General features: G+C 39.9%; 1 protein-coding gene across 1 annotated transcript in view; it reads right to left on the minus strand.

Moving 5' to 3' along the window:
* OPHN1 (oligophrenin 1) overlaps nt 1–17,138 on the minus strand; it is a 119,446-nt gene that overhangs the window by 25,219 nt on the left and 77,089 nt on the right. The window contains exons 7-12 of the mRNA XM_063432166.1: nt 13,107–13,217; nt 10,729–10,833; nt 9,273–9,402; nt 6,752–6,852; nt 3,130–3,221; nt 1,866–1,944 (exon numbers count right to left, since the gene is read on the minus strand). Coding sequence (XP_063288236.1) covers nt 1,866–1,944; nt 3,130–3,221; nt 6,752–6,852; nt 9,273–9,402; nt 10,729–10,833; nt 13,107–13,217 — 618 coding nt within the window. The remainder of the gene's footprint in view (nt 1–1,865; nt 1,945–3,129; nt 3,222–6,751; nt 6,853–9,272; nt 9,403–10,728; nt 10,834–13,106; nt 13,218–17,138) is intronic.

The raw sequence follows: 17,138 nt of genomic DNA on the forward strand, positions 1-17,138 counted from the left end.
GCACACATAATACATTGCAAACAAACAAAAAACATTAAAGAAACAGAAGACTCAAATTGTGGCAAACAAGAGGGAACAAGTTAAGAAAATTGATTAAACTTAGCCGGCTTTATATTTTAATGTCTAATTAAAGCGGCACTGTCATGCCGAACCTACCTTTCCCCAATCGATTCATCTTCTCTCCCTCTCTCAGGATCTGGTCTTCATTTCTTCCTATCTGCTCTAGTTTTCTTTAAAACATAAGACAAATTAGGGGCTATTTTGTCTTATGGAGGTTTCATACGCCTGACCATCTATGACCAGCGGAGTATCAAAGTGTGCTCTGTTTCCTTGGTCAGAGAAATGTTCACACAATTCTTACCTTTCCTCCGTGATCTCGCTATGCTTCCTGTCAGTTTTCCCAAATGTCCTGTCACTTAGACAGGAAGCCAGCGAAACTACCTAATTTCGTCCTAACAGAATGAGAACAGTTTCTCCATTCGTGTTAAGATGCAATTCGAGACTTTGTTCAGATCAGAATTTCATTTGAATGAAAGAAATTACGATCCGATTAGTGCCTCGCATCGTGCAGCCGCTTAGTAGATAACTCCCTAATTCCCATGGTATTAGGGAGCTATCTACCACTGTTGTAAAAAAAAAAAAAAAAGCCTTCCCACGCACTGCAATTAGGCTTAGAGCACTCTGATTGGTTGATTCCAAGCCAACCAATCAGTGCTCTTAAAGGTAAAAGAGATTCATCTTTCTGACGAATTTCACAGCGCTATCTACTGTGGGCAGATGACCTGTCCCACAGGGACTTCGTCTACCCACACAAAGATGGCGGCGACCAGGACCTAGGCCCAGGCAGAAAATAAAGATTACAAAATAGGTAATATAGGGGGCTTAGGGGCATTTGTGGTGACTAGGGGGACAATTAGATGTAGTGGAGTCGGGAGGGGGGTTAAAAATAACAAAAAACGGGATAAGGCCATGACAGTGCCGCTTTAAACATCAATTTAAATTAAGTTTAGGTTTTAAAAGACTTATGAAAGGGATGACATCATATGCATCTAACTTGGAAGTGTTCAGGAAAATACTGTATAATTATATACAATATAGATGGTATCTGGTGCCGGCAAGACTGGTTCACTTTGAGAGTTCACATTTGTCACTGTAATTGAGGTGGACCACCAGCACTATGGTCCATATTTGGTGGACGTGTGATGAGACACAGATTTTATGGACACGAGTGATGGCCCTAATGAAGCTATTCTTCGGATTGATTTAACATAGTTGTCGGAACTCTAAAAAGTGCCATCAGCTCTGCACAGATGGCACTTTCCTTTAAAGGACCACTATAGGCACCCAGACCACTTCAGCTCAATTAAGTGGTCTGGGTGCCAGGTCCCTCTAGGGTTAACCCTGCCTGCTGTAAACATAGCAGTTTCATACATATGGGTTAATCCAGCCTCTAGTGGCTGTCTCATTGACAGCCGCTAGAGGCGCTTCCGCGCTTCTCACTGTGATTTTCACAGTGAGAAGATGCCAGCGTCCGTAGGAATGCGCGCGCATTCAGCCGATGACGTAAAAAGGAGGAGGAGAGTCCCCAGCGCCGAGGGAGCCCGGCGCTGGAGAAAGGTGAGTGTTTAACCCCTTCCTCCCCCTTCAGCCCGGCGGGAGGGGGGCCATGAGGGTGGGGGGGACATATTAATACTATACTGCCAGGAAAACGAGTTTGTGGTTAGGGGTCCTATAATATTGCAGGTATATCTAACTGAGAAGGTAATTCAACCATGAGACTAGTTTTCCTGATACCATTTTACAGCGGCTGTACTGCACGCTGCAGTTCCTACCAGCAGAGGTCGCTCAAACATCACCACACTTACTGGTTCCTTCCCGTCCATTGCTTCAATCCATAGCCGTCTGTTTGTCTCTGACAGAGCCTGCAAGGTGAGTGTCCCTGGTCTGAGCAAAATAAAAAAAAAGTGAAAGTGAATGTCAAACTGATTTGTTATGTGAGCACATGAAATAAGCAATAATACATATTAAGAATGTTGTGACCTGAAAGAGATGTTCCGATCTGAGAGGCTCGCACAGAACCTGCTGCCTGAATTATGGTTTGAGTCAACCATATTAACATTAATGTACTGACATCAGAAGAGAAGTAATGACACAGTTAATACGATAGGGAGTGGAATGGGTTAATATAGTGTACAGTTTATGGGCTGCAAGGTTGAATGTTGGGTACAGGTACAATTTAAAAAACCTTCTTGCAGGAGTTCCAGCTACAGAGGAGGAGGTGACTGGCACCCAGTGAACCCCAAGTAAATTGTCAAACCATTCTCAAACGGATTGACTACTTACGCTAGAAGAGGTCTAGCTCACTCCTGGCAATATAACCTCTACAGTTGGCTGTAGTAGTTATGGTGCTTAGCATATCCGTTTAAGAGTAGGAATAACATAATTAACTAGGAGGTGAACACGACCCTCCCATCATATGCAATGCATATAGAAAAACAGAAACATCTACTTATAGGCTAGATCTTCATTACCGACAACTGTGTCTGTCTATTAATGAATCTCATGTGTAGATCACGTGTGGGTCTTTGGTAACATTCAGAATCTGCTGTATGTCATTGCACACAAGCAGAAAACCAAACTCCTCAGTCATGCTCTGGCAATTTCCTCAAGTCACACAGTAACTTGAAAGTGACAACAAAGGGGAAAATGTGCAGGTAATGGAATGTACCCAGAGATACTGTGAGTCAATCACAATTGCTAGGAAACAAATCAGTGGGCACAACAAAGCAGTAAGTTGTATACAAAAAAAAATAAAAGTGCCCTTTGCAGTCCCTCAGCAGAGTAAGTATAGCGTAACATCAAGAATATAAAAAAGATGAAGAAAGAAGTGGTATAAAATATAGGAACTCTAAACTCATAAAATTATGTGTAGATTCATAAAAATATATTTTTTTAAAGTGCAGTAGTGTTTGACGACAAATATAATTTTTATGAGCAATTTAATGATGCTCTACAGAAGGAGGCCATGGCATTACTCCATATCTGTGACAGATCATACAGTAAAGATAAGACAGGTATACCACATAATATAGTATTTCTCTACATTGGGCTAAAATCCTTCAAACTCACCTTTCATTGGTCTCTACATCAAAGCAAAATCGCTTGTCAATAGAATCGCTCTTCCTTCTGATGCAAGACTTTAGGGTCAGCTCCTGGGAAGCCTAACAGAGAAATGAGAAAGAGACGGGAAGTTCATGGAGCATCGGTTATAAGAAATGAGCTGGTCATTGCAGACAGATGGTAAAGGTGGGGGATTACGACACAGGCTTTCCTGGTAGACAAACAAGATTACAGCGTTACTAATGAAGACACAATTACACAACCTGCATTCTGTTACTGTACACACAGAGAGGTGGACATTAATAAAATAATATAAATAACCGATAATGCTATTGCGATTACTGATCTTAGAGGAGATTGAGCATTTTGTGTTCACAATGCTTGTAGGTGATAGAATTAAACGCAAGAAGTAACCATCGTTCTGCAAGTGCTAGGAAAATGTTTTAGAGGATGCTTTATAATAAATTTGGTAAATAGAGTAAACTAGCACAAAATATTCCAGTATGGCCATTAAAATAAGTAATAACTCCGTTCTTTTTTATTTAAGTGTGCATATAGCGTATTTAATATTTTTTATCAATGGGTGAATTACATAAATGATATTAAGTATTTCATTTAATACAGATATGTGAACAGTGTTAGAAGAATTTACATAAAAAAAAACTAAAGTGGAGTTTGATCACAATTATACAACCTGCATTCAGTTACTGAATACAAATAGGGAGATGGATATTGGAAAATAAAATAGATAACTACTTATGCTTATGTTAATATTTATTTTACAGGAGGATTAACACACTTTTATACTCTGTAGTGCTAAATGTTTAAGCAGACACAATTCTACAAACATGCATATTTACCATGGCTAACTTAATGAAAGGGACAGGAAAATACATTATCTACTTGTAGTTGTAAATTCCATAAAATTCTTGCATTCTGTTAATCTGACAAATTAATACTTTTTCAATATTCTCAGCAATCGAGAAAATATAACCAGAATATATATTCTTATGCAAGATGTGTTTATGGTCCAGAATGCATGAAAGAGCTAGAATTAAATTCAATGACCTGACACAGGCCCCCCCCCCCCCCCCCTTCCCCCATGGTGGGGAACACACAAGTTAAAATGGGGGGGGGGGGACATAGTGCCCCCCCTGGTCCCCACCCATTGCCCACGGGTAGGGACCCTAACATAATTGTGGGGGGGGGATCTAATGTCCCCCTCCGTCCCCACCCATTGCCGGCGGATGGGAACCCTAATATAATAATTGTGGGGGGGACCTAATGTCCCCCCCCCCCCCCGGTCCCCACCCATGAGCGGTGGGTGGGGACCCTAATTTAATTATTGTGGGGGGTCCTAATGTCCCCCCCCGGTCCCCACCAATGCATGGCGGGTGGGGACCCTAATTTAATAATGGTGGGGGGGACCATTGGTTGACTTAAATTAACCAATCAGAGTGCTAGCCACTTTTTACAGCGTGGGAAAATTCCAAAGAACTTTCCCACGCTGTGTAAAATGACACAGAGCACTCTGGTTGAATTTCAAACCAACCAACCAGAGTGCTGTGATAGGTAAATGGAGAGACTTACCTGTCAGTCTCTTCATTTACCTGTCAGAGCACTGTGATTGGTTGGTTTAAACCGACCAATCACAGTGCTCTGAGCTTAATTGCAGGGCGGGGCAAGGCTTTATAAGCCTTCCCCCGCCCTGCAGAGCTCAGTCTGCGCGGAGGCCCACATGGGTGAAGATGGATTATTTTATTTTTTTTGTGCTTGTTTTTTGTTTTGTTTTTATTTTTGTTTTTTTAACAGTTGCAGTGCATATTATGGGTTTTTATTTGGCATTTTTTGGGGGCTGACGAAGGAAGAAAAAAGAAGACATCAAATGGTAAGTATGAAATTATTATTTTTTATTTTTTTTTAACAGGTTAGTTTTTTGCCCACCCCCTCACTATTACTAGGGTGAGGAGGGTAGGTAGGCTTTTTTATTGGGGGGGGGGGGGGGGGGCGGGGGGGAGTGACTAGGGGCTGGGCTGTGTCAGGTCCCCCTTATTTAACTAGCGGCTGGGCAGCAATAGCCGCCCAGTCACTAGTGTTTTAAAATGTCAATTTAGGCAATATGCCCCTACTCGCGGCGTGCCGCGAGTAGGGGCATTGGGGAGGGTTTAACCTCCTTTTTATCAATATGGGGGTCCTATTGACCCCCATATTGATTTATATTTAGTTTTATGACAGCGAGCAGACACTGGCTGCTCGCTGTCATTTAAACTTACATAGAAGTGAGAGAGCTGGTAAGAGTACCGTGGGAAAAGTAGCTATTTAGAGCTAAATAGCTACTTTTTCCTATTGCAACATTGTTATAGTTTTACTATAACATTTTGTTACTTGTACTCTCTCTTACCATAGCTCTCACTCACTTCTATGTAAAATACTGATTTAAATGACAGCGAGCAGCCACTGGCTGCTCGCTGTTTAGGCGACATTCCCCTACTGCAGGGATGGGGGGGCTGGCACAGGTAGGGGCAGCAGGATTTTACCGGTGCCAGCCCCCCTCCCACCCCCCATTTATTGCACTAGTGACTGGGCAACAATAGCTGTCCAGTCACTTGTAATTTTACATTTGTTTAGGCGATATGCCCCTACTCGCGGCAATGCGAGTAGGGGCAACAGGGAGGATTTAATCTCACTGTTATCAATATGGGGGTCAGAGTGACCCCCATGTTGATTTATAATTAGTGTGTAATGACAGTAAGCAGCCACTGGCTGCTCGCTGTTTAGTTGACATGCCGCGAGTAGGGGCATTCAGGAGGATTTAACCTCTGAATGGATTTTAATGCGGGGGGCGGTAATTATTTTTTACAAGGAGGGAGCTGGTAGAGATGTAGGCTCTCTCCTTACCTTTTTTTTACTGTTTTCGTCCTAATGGATGAAAACGAACACATTTTTAACTTTGGTTTCCATTATCGTATGTTGCTCTTTCGTTTACGTTTCTGCCGACGAATACGAAAACCACAGGAATTTCATCCGAAAACGAATGCACATGTCTAGTGTGTATATGTATGTGTGTATTTTCTATTTTCGATGGAATAAACACCATTTGTATTTTCAAGTCTGAGAGTGCAGCCTGCCTTACTTCACTAACTACAATTTACCTCCCTGAAAGACTGGCACCCGGCAAGCCTCATAAGGCATACCTTTATACATCAAGCGTGAGTGCAAGGAACTTTTGTATTTATATATATATATATCCAAGCTACACTAAAATATATATATATATATATATATATATATATATATATATGAAAGCATTGGATTGGCTGAGATTGTCAATTCTGATGTATTGAATCAATGCATATCTAGGAGGAAAGTTCAGTGTCCCAATGTGTGTAATGTAAACACTGTATTTTCTCTGAAAATACAGTGTTTACAGCAAAACATTAGGCTGTAGTTGTTCTGATGACAAAATTGTCCCTTTAATATTGATGTGTGAACAGTGATAGAACAGTGATAAGAGCAAAGTAGTATTGTTCTGAATGAGATAAATATGTTGCACAAAATATCTGGTAGTAATTTCTGGGCAAAAAAAAATAAATACAAAAAGAAAAACCTAATCTGACTCTCAGCCACTCACCTGTCTGGATCCTGGCTTCTGCTCTACAGGTGTCAAACTTAAATTTCTCCCCTCCTTTTCATATCTGCAATAATATTTCACCCATGTAATACCAAGAGCCCCTGAAAATGACAAAGAGAAAGACATGTACCTTAATGTCATCTGAGATGTTTTACAATCTTTACTAATTCTCTGTGTACGTCAAAAGCAACAATGTGAAACATGGAAAAGGCGATAGTGTGTACCATAATCCATCAGGGATACTACTAGGTGCATCACACTGCTTTGTATTTCATAAACTTGATACATTTGCCAACACAATGATGTAGATATTTTGCTGCAGATTTTGGCCTCTTCTAGGATAATGAACACAGGCAGTCAGGAAGATAGGTAGAGAGTTTTCACAATTGTTTATGTTATAAAAAGCTCAGATAAAAATAATACTACATTGTTTTAGCTTCTTTTAAGTAGCAAAACTTAGAAATTCAGTGTTCCAAGCATAGGATAAAAAAAAAAAAAAAACACTTTAGCGACTGACAGGAGCAACTGAGATTGTAATACACTTCACTGATGAGACCCAGATTGTCTGGGTTTGCACAAAGAATTTGACATAGTAGGATCTGGACTGTCCTTGTGGGAAGGACCAATCTGATATGCCATTGCCACAAGTCATCTTAATTTTGAGGCCTAATCGTGGGACTAACTGAAGGACAGGCTATTTGTCCATTCTCAGTCTTCATATAAACCGAAAATATACGTCCATATAATTAGAACATACATTATCAAGTACAGCGATACATAAAATTTACATGAATTATTGCTAAAAAGAAAGCAAATGACATAACAGGGATCTACAACTTAAAATAATGTTTAGCCTTACCAACTTTAAATCTTATAAACTATTGCATAGCACATTTAGTCACCTATTGCCTTAGGTACTTTAACACATTTTTGGGAGGGTTACTATCCTACTTCTCAGCATACTTAAGCATCTCTTTGTAGAGGTGATTGATTCACAATTCTTGTTGGAGGAGGTATAATCTAGAAATTATAATGTTTTACATATCTTATTGTACGGTCTCTGCAATTATACACAGGGTTTACCCCGAACTTATATTGCTTTATGTGTATAAATATTTTTATTAAATAAAGAATAAAAAATAAGATTTTTAGCCTTCAATTTAAACTATTTAAAGAGATACTATAGACAACTTTAGCTTAATGAAGCAGTTGTGGAGTATAGAACATGTCCCTCAATTCTCTGCCATTTAGGAGTTAAATCACTTTGTTTATGCAGCCTAGTCACATTTCCCTCCATGTGACTCACCCGGTCTCCCTAAGCACTTCCTGTTAAAAGAGATCTAATGTTTAAACTTCCTTTATTGCACATTTCTTTACTCCTGCGTTGTTAATTACAACCCTGCATTATGCTCCTGTTTGTCATCAAAAATCAATTTACAGAGCAGGAGATAAAAATGTACACTTCCTGTAAAGAGAGATCCAATGTTTAAACTTCCTTTATTGCACATTCTGTTAAATTTAGAATGTATTTTCTCCTGCTTTGTTAATAGCCTTCTAGACCCTGCATGGCGCTCCTGTATGTAATGATGATTCAATTAAAAGAGCAGGAGACAAAAAACTTCTAAAGTAAGTTAACACCTGATTGAAAATTAAACCATTTTGCTATCGTGCAGGCTGTGTCAGTCACAACCTACATGAAAACACCATGGACAGTGGCTATAGCATGGACAGAAACTCCTAAATGGCAGAGAATGTATCTACACACCCAAATTGCTTCATTAAGTTAAAGTTGTTTTGATGCCTATAGTATGTATCCCTTTAAGTATTATTTCGCTTAACTGTCCAATAGGATATGTAAAGATTCCTGAAAGGATTTAGTATTTAGTAGAAAGGCCTAGTATTTGAGATGAGATGTAGGTTATCACATTCATTCAAACTCAGATTTGAATCTAAACTCAGTAAAAAGTCTTTGGCCTCCCCTCGACGCAACCACCAAGTTCTCCCCTACCCGTTAAGATATAAAACTGATGCACAACAGTCAATATATTGAAATTGCCGCAATTACTGTTTTCTCTGGAAAGCTAAAAGTCTAACACTTGAGATATTGTAACAACAGAACGACTTCTGAGAACTAATGTAAACAGATATCGATTGTATGACTGTATCTTTCTCAATGCATCAATAAAAATAAAGAATTATACAAAATAAAAAAAAGTCTTTGGCCTTTTGTTCCATGGTGTTCACAGACAAGAGATTTTCCAAGGTGCATTGTTGTACATGACACCAAATTCAATTTTGGTATTCTGGAATTCGATTTAGTTTTAGTTTCCTGGCAATTATCTACTGGGCAGCTACTCAGAAGGTTACTGCAGAAATTGGCCATCTTCAACACTTCGTCTGCCACAGACTATGACTCTCGTGAAGTTCGGATGCATCTTCATGGGAGTTATAGGGCATAGCAGTTCTAAAGGTTGCCTGTGCCTTGCTTAGTAGACAAACCACGAAGTATCAGTCTGATTACGTTTTTCTTGTGAGTACAGGTATCCTTCGATGGTGCTCTGTCCTTGAAGCTTGAAATTCATAGGAGCTTCAGTCATTCTCTTCTTCAGATCTGCCATCTCTTCTCGGGTGGTACTGAAATGATTTCTTGTCTGTGGGGTAGAGACAAAACATTTAACGGACATTGACCCGAAGGAAAACAAAGACAATACTTTAGGCACTGAACAAAAAAGATGAATACATTCTAGACGATTATAAAAAAAAACTAACTTAATATGTTTGATTTAAAAAAAAAAAAATGCACAAACTGTTCATCAGTCTAAAGCTTTCATTATATTTCATTGTCATTATATATAAACTCTAAGTTTGAAAACAGGATAACCTTAATTCAATTCTAAATACTAATTTACGTTTAACAAGGTTAAAGGGACACTATAGTCACCTGAACAACTTTAGCTTAATGAAGCAGTTTTGGTGTATAAAACATGCCCCTGCAGCCTCACTGCTCAATCCTCTGCCATTTAGGAGTTAAATCCCTTTGTTTATGAACCCCTAGTCACACCTTCCAGCATGTGACTTGCACAGCCTTCCATAAACACTTCCTGTAAAGAGAGCCCTATTTAGGCTTTCTTTATTGCAAGTTCTGTTTAATTAAGATTGTCTTATCCCCTGCTATGTTAATAGCTTGCTAGACCCTGCAAGAGCCTCCAGTATGTGATTAAAGTTCAATTTAGAGATTGAGATACAATTATTTAAGGTAAATGTCATCTGTTTGAAAGCTAAACCAGTTTGTTTTTTCATGCAGGCTCTGTCAATCATAGCCAGGGGAGGTGTGGCTAGGGCTGCATAAACAGAAACAAAGTGATTTAACTCCTAAATGACAGTGAATTGAGCATTGAAATTGCAGGTGAATGATCTATACACTAAAACTGCTTTATTTAGCTAAAGTAATTTAGGTGACTATAGTGTTCCTTTAATGAATTATAGTAAAGCACAGCTCTTACTCTGAAATAAAATAGCACAGATACATAATAGTGGAGCTTTAAATTGCTTTTCTTTAACCATGAATATAAATGACCACAACCAAATGTGTATGAGTTGTTCTTCAGGTTCTGCCTGAGCTACAAAAACTTGTGTCTCACTAATGAACACATGATCGCTATAAAGCGTGCAGAGAAATGCCTGTATGTGCAGAAAATAACCGTAACCGCCATTTTACTGCTATTACTAATCACTGATGACACAATCCTACTGGCAATATATATTTTAATGCCCAGATATATTTTTTTCACACAGATAATTTTGATTACAAAATTACATTTACACATTCAGCAAAAGCTTATGTTTACAATGTTTTACTTTTACTGCTTAAACAAGGCATGTGAGAGATAGAGATCAAAGTAAGAAAATGAAACTGTTAGATGTTGGAAAGTAATAGCAGACTGATCGTGGTCAAATGAGATTTACTCTTTACGTACGTTTTGTAGACTGAGCTGCAGTTGCTGTTTGTATGGTAGAAAATCTTGAGTAAGTTCAAAGGTAAGACTATTTGACGTGAAGAGACAATGCAAGAAGGCCAGAACCTGGGAAAGCAATAACAACCGTATAACTAGCACGCTGGATTAAGGAAGATGTAACCATAGAAAAATAAACATGTCTGATTTAAAATTAAAACATAGTAATTGCATGAATGCATGCATGTGTAGTGACATGATAAAAATGTATGAATATATAGCTGCTACAAATCTCACAATATAAAAAGCAGAGCATGTTTGCATCAAAAAATGTGATAATAGCAATCTCCCAGATAGAAGGACACATTCTGTGCCAACATTCAACTCGTATTACAGACCTTTATAGACACATGGTTCTTAAGACCTGTGTTTGGGCACAGTTAGGGGTCCGCAGACCGTTTAAGAGGATCCCAATGGATGGAACAAAGCCAGCATATTCCTTGGACAATTGCCCACAAAAAAAATTGGTTACAGTAGCAGTACTCATTCCACACTGTTATAGACTTCCCTATGCCACTGGGAAGAGTCTAATGAAGGTGTTTTGTTTAAAATATTGTGCAATATTATGATTTCTAAAAGGGTCACTGAAACATTTTTGGGCTTAAAGAACGCATCACCAAGCTATTTACATGTAAAAAATGGAAAATAACCACTTTTACAGGCTTTTTAGTTTCTTTGCACATTGGCCAAATAAGAGGTGTTTTTCATATACCACTGTTTATGGATAAGTCTATTCCACTTAATAAATGTTAAATTTAAATTATCATTCAATGTGCTTTTGATGCACTTTAACCCCTTAAGGACCAAACTTCTGGAATAAAAGGGAATCATGACATGTCACACATGTCATGTGTCCTTAAGGGGTTAAAGTGTACTAAGATTGTAAAATGGTACAGTCAAGTACCCTCCAAAACAAACTCCTGGGAAATAAAGGTACTTTGTCTGCATAAATGACATTACAAAATGTAAGTTACCATGGTAGTATTTTCCTTAAATTTGCCTTTAAGAGGAACAGCTTAAACACCTGAAACAAGTTAACAAGTTGTTTAGTCAGTTCAACGTCATATGTTTAACAGTTAACAGGAAAATGTGAAAAGACTGGTTTTACACCCTTTTCTGATGGGCGCAGCACTTCATTTTTTAGAGGAGAAGTTTCAGGAAGTAATTTACATTTAACAGAGCAAATTATGGTTGTTCAATTTTCTGTGCCATTTTGTAAAAAAATAAATAAAATAAAAAATCCTTCTGAAATTCTGTTGTAGCTGTTACTTACACAAAATAAAGAGATTGAACCAGCTAAAGATAAAAGAATACCAGCTATTTTTATATCATACATGAAAAAAATGTATTGATGAAGGGACACAAAACAAATGTAAAGATGAAACAAAAAATATTCTTACATAAATTAATCAATAGGTATAATATAAACTAAATAAACCAAGTGGGAAAGAATATTTATATGGAAGGGAAAATAGAATTCTAGCATCAGAAAATAATTGTATTTTAATTTGCAAGTTTTTAATGAGTTTGGATATGTGAACATTGCCAATTCTTGCAGCAGCTTGCATGGCTAAAAACAGATTTTTCAGGGGGGATGGAGTCGGAACACCATGCTGGCTGGCCGTATGTCAGAGCAGCTCCTGAAGGTTCGGAACTTGTTTTGCCGATAATCGCACCCATATTACTCACTTTGTGCCAGAAATCTAAAGCATATTGTACAAATCGACTACTGGCTGCTTAAAAGGCCAAGGAACAAGAGTTTTGAAGCCCCTGAGAAGAACTTGATTTCATTTTATCCAACACTTGTATACAGGTCCAGATTTACATGTCAAATGCCTGTAGGCACAGAATTCTAAGTTGCCCGCTGTGTCCTGGAGATAAATAATATAGTAATGGCGTACATGAGGTGGTCAATTTTTAAGAGGAGTTAAAACCAAGATTTGGGTAAATTTTGTATCAGATTTAGGCTTTGAGTGTTTAAAGGGTTACAACACTCTGTAGTAGTTATGATGCCAAGAGTACTCTGGCCCTGTAATGGGGCAATCCATCCTTGCCGGGCTCCCTGGTGGGGCAGTGATACACTTCCAGCTTATGCAAAACTGCAGATGCAAGAAGCTGCGGTAGTCGACATTCATTGGCTTAGGTTGTCCGCTGACCGCTGTCAATGACTGACATTTTGTGCAATGAAAGATGCACAGATTTGGTATTAGCTACCCCGAAACTCTAGTTCTCATACAAAAATAGTATTTTCTGGTGAATTATTTAATATTACTGGAGAACATATTGGCTTTTTTTTAGCTAACAGATTCACATTCCATAGGAAACCACTGCCGGCCACTCACTGGTTCCACAATGCTGAATTTCTTGCTCTCTTCCACCTCCTGGATTTGGTAGATATATTCCAGAGAAGACTCGTAAAAATTGTGCCTCTCTTTGTCCACCTGCTGGTCAGCCTGTAGGAAAGAGGGAAAGACATTGTGAATTGACTGACTATTGTGTAAGTACAAACTAACCAAGCAGTGTTACAAAGATAACATGACTACCGTACATGCACCGATTGAGCAGTGTGATATTTTATAATCACATTGAAGCCAATGACTATGGTAGTTCTGCTTAAATATCAGTTTCCCATCCTCCGTTACACGGATACCATTGTGACTACTGTACATCTATCAAATAGTGTGCCATCCTGTGTTACACAGATATCCAACGATAAAGATATTCCTTTACGTCTGAGAACAGCACCTAGAGCCTTCAGTGAGACACTCTTGTGGTTTTTCTTTTTCAAAGTGTAAATGTTAACTAGGAATTCACATAACAAAGAAATGGCAAAATCAGTACAGAAGATCAAGAGATTGCCAGCACAGCATGAAAAAGAAAGATAAGAAGTATGAGGAAATGCGAGATGCAAAAAGGTAATGACTGAAATGGGGGTTTATCCGGCATCAAATTACAATGTGTGGCATATACAATAGCAGAGCGTCAGACCTGGCAGCAGGTCGGTGTTAAGATCAGTGTTTTACTCGTAACCGATGCGCCATCACCTTTCTATGTATCTACCTAAGCGGTTCACATTCAGGGGCTTGGGGTGAGGCTCATGTGTGCTATTTGTAATATAGGTGAGTCTGTGATATTCAGGAGGTTATGGTTGTATGTTGGTACCTGTTAGGAGGTTATCATCTTGCAGAGGGGGAGGGGGTGAGAGCACTGTGGGCTATAGGTTTTCGGATTCTCGACCTGGATGACTGTCAGAGCTCTGGCGATGGTCAGTCATGATATGTCACGGACAAGAGGGAGGGGTGGGGGGGGGGAGAGTCAGGGTCTGGGGTTCATACCATGGGGTGGGGGTGGGGGTAGCGGGCATGTCTATAAGGGGAATCTTGGAAGGATAGGTATGGGGGGTCAAGCCTGTCCCCGTGCGGTATAAGAGTCCAGGGGTACCATAGAAGGGCACATTTGTCCGAGCGTTCCTGCAGGGACGCAATCAACATTTCCATATTGTGGATTTCCTCTACCTTATCCACCCACTGTTTGTAGGTGGGTATTGTCTGGCTTTTCCAGTTCAGTGGGATGAGGATTTTTGCGGCAGAGAGCAGGTGTATCGTGAGGGATTTTTTATATTGTTGTGTTGGTATGGATGAGTGGTGGAGGAGCATTGGCAGTGGTTGCAGTGGGAGGTCTGAGTCCATGATTTCCTTGATCTTAGTGTGTATCAAGTGCCAGTGTGGAACTATGCGGGGGCATGACCACCAGATGTGGAGGTTGGTGCCCAAGGCAGAGTTACATCTCTAGCATTCTCCAGAGGCTGTGTCGTGCATGTGTCTTAGTGCATCTGGAGTCCTATACCATTGTGTGAGTAGTTTATAGCTCATCTCTTGGTATTTGGAGCTAATGGAGCACTTGTGGGTTAAAAGAAAGATTTTATCCCACTCCCGGATAGTCAGGTCCGTTCCCATTTTTCCGTGAACCCTAGCGGGCTTTCATTGTCCAGTGACTGTAGACTTGTGTAGAGGTTGGATACTGCATGTTCTAAGTGTTTTCTGTCCGTGCATAGTCGTTCGAAGTCAGTTAATTGTCTGTGGATATGATCTTTACCTTGAAAATTCATGTAGTAAGTTTTCACCTGGTGGTAGTGGAACATGTCGAGTGGGGTCGGTCACTGAGTCGTTAAGACGTCGGGTAGCGATTTGAGGGCCCCATCAACAGTCCATTGGTGTAAGTAAATCCAGTCCGTCTGGTGGAAGTTCCGAAAGGCCGCAGGGGGAAGCCCCCCGCTAGGTTTGGGTTATACGTGATTGGGGTGAGCGGGTTAGGTGATGTGGTGAGTCGGTGTGTAAAGCGTAGTTTGCACCAGATGAGTGGGTTTTAAGTTTGGAGTTCCGAGTAGGTGAGCGAGCCTAGCCAAATTTTGGCTGGTACTGCCCAGTGTGTCTGCTGGACCTCCATGGACACCCACCTTTTAGTACTTGGGCGTGCGTGCCAGTCCACTACCCTCTGCATTACTTGGCCTGATAGTAATGCTGCACGGAGGGTAGCACAGCTCCCCCTGCAGTCTTTGGTCGTTCCAGTGTGGTCCTGCGTATGCGGGACGCGGAGCGGTTCCATATAAAGCTGCGGATTTCTCGTGTCAGGGTGCGGAAAAATGATTGTGGGATCGCGACGGGTAGTGTCGCGAATAGGTACCGTAATCTGGGGAGGACGTTTATCTTTAGCGCTTGTATGCGGCCGAACCAGGTGAGTTATTGCGGCGACCAGCGGAGGAGATCCTTTTGGATGCTCCCGAGGAGGGGGAGGAAGTTCAATTGGTAAAGCTGCGTGAGATCACGTGGTAACCATGTGCCCAGGTACCTCAGCTTGACCGGCTGCCAAGAGAAGGCAAACTTAGCGCTCAGGCGGTCGGCCAGCTCACCGTTCCTTAGTAGAGTCATGGCTTCGGATTTGTCCAGGTTTAGTTTCAAATTGGAAACTTGGTGGTATTCGCGGAATGCCTTGAGGAGGTTAGGGATCGAGATTAGGGGTTGTGACTGAAATATTATTTATACAACAATGTGAAAAATAAAAGATGGATTGTTTAAGCAAAAAAAAGTATCTGTGTGTACTTTAAACTACATCTTTGCTACAGAGCACTGTATATATGGAGCCTTGGCTGGAGGTCATCATGACAATTACTTTAATTACCATATATGATACCGCACTCTCCTGGATCCCATGGTGCAACAGGGCTTGAGGTTGGCCAATCCTCACAATGTAATTTGCAAAAAAAAAAAATGATGGTCCAGACACTCAAGGTTAATCCAGTAAGCAGATTTATTGGAGCAGACGAAAAGCAACGTTGCGTCTTTGTCAAGCTTTGTCATAGCTTGACACCCTGTTGTGGCCTGAAACATTGATTTTCATCTGCTCCAATAAATCTGGTCACTGGATTTACCTTGAGTGCCTGGATTATCATTTATTTTCTGCATATCATGCCAATAAAGCATGCCCACAACCTTGCAATCCACATATAGAAAGAGCGGCAGCTGCTGTTGGTTAATAGTAATGCGTGATTTGTTATGGTTCAATTGAGACATATAGGGGCCTAACTTCTGTACTCGTATCGAAGGAACGAGACACTTGTTAAATGTTTTTACAGAGTATTAGATGGGAGCAGATTCACTTACACGGATGTGTTCCAGTAATCAAGTAGAAGCCAATAAACTTTTTAGCTGGCACCATGACCACAACGCCTCTTACAGAAAGTTGTACCAATCAGAGGATTGTATGAGAGTATATGAGGGGATCAAATTATCAATAGTGGATCAAATAATTAAAAGGAGGATGCAAAGCCCTCAATAACTAAAGGGGAAATGTCGGTTCCTATGATTTATAATATTATATTTAACAAATATGTATTTTTGAAATCTGAAAATTGAAAATAAATGTAGAACTCCACACAGGTCTATATCCTGGAACTGAATGCCTTCATTATGCCTCCAAACCACTGCTACAAGCTCTGTCCTTTACGGTCATGAGCATTGTACTTTTAGGAATAGAAACAGAAACAAAGTTTTAGTTTCTGTTTCTTGTTATCGGATGTGCGTGGCTGTGCCTGGAACGAACTAGATTGTAATGATGATGTCAACTATATTCAATTCTTAATATAAATTTAAAAGAAAAATCACAATGAAAAGAGCATCACCATGAAAAACTATTTTTTTTAAAAAAAATAAATATTACAAAAAAGTTGACATGTGCAAAAGATTTTCATATATATTAAATTTACTTAATGTGCTGCTGCTGTTATGCATGCACCTGCAAGAAGTTAACAGAGGAGAACTATCGCTTTTCCGGCAAATATAGTTTTGAATAAATAATTGAAAATCTTTTGCACATGT

The sequence above is a fragment of the Pelobates fuscus genome, chromosome 9 (assembly GCF_036172605.1).
Source record: "Pelobates fuscus isolate aPelFus1 chromosome 9, aPelFus1.pri, whole genome shotgun sequence".
Classification (NCBI taxonomy): domain Eukaryota; kingdom Metazoa; phylum Chordata; class Amphibia; order Anura; family Pelobatidae; genus Pelobates; species Pelobates fuscus.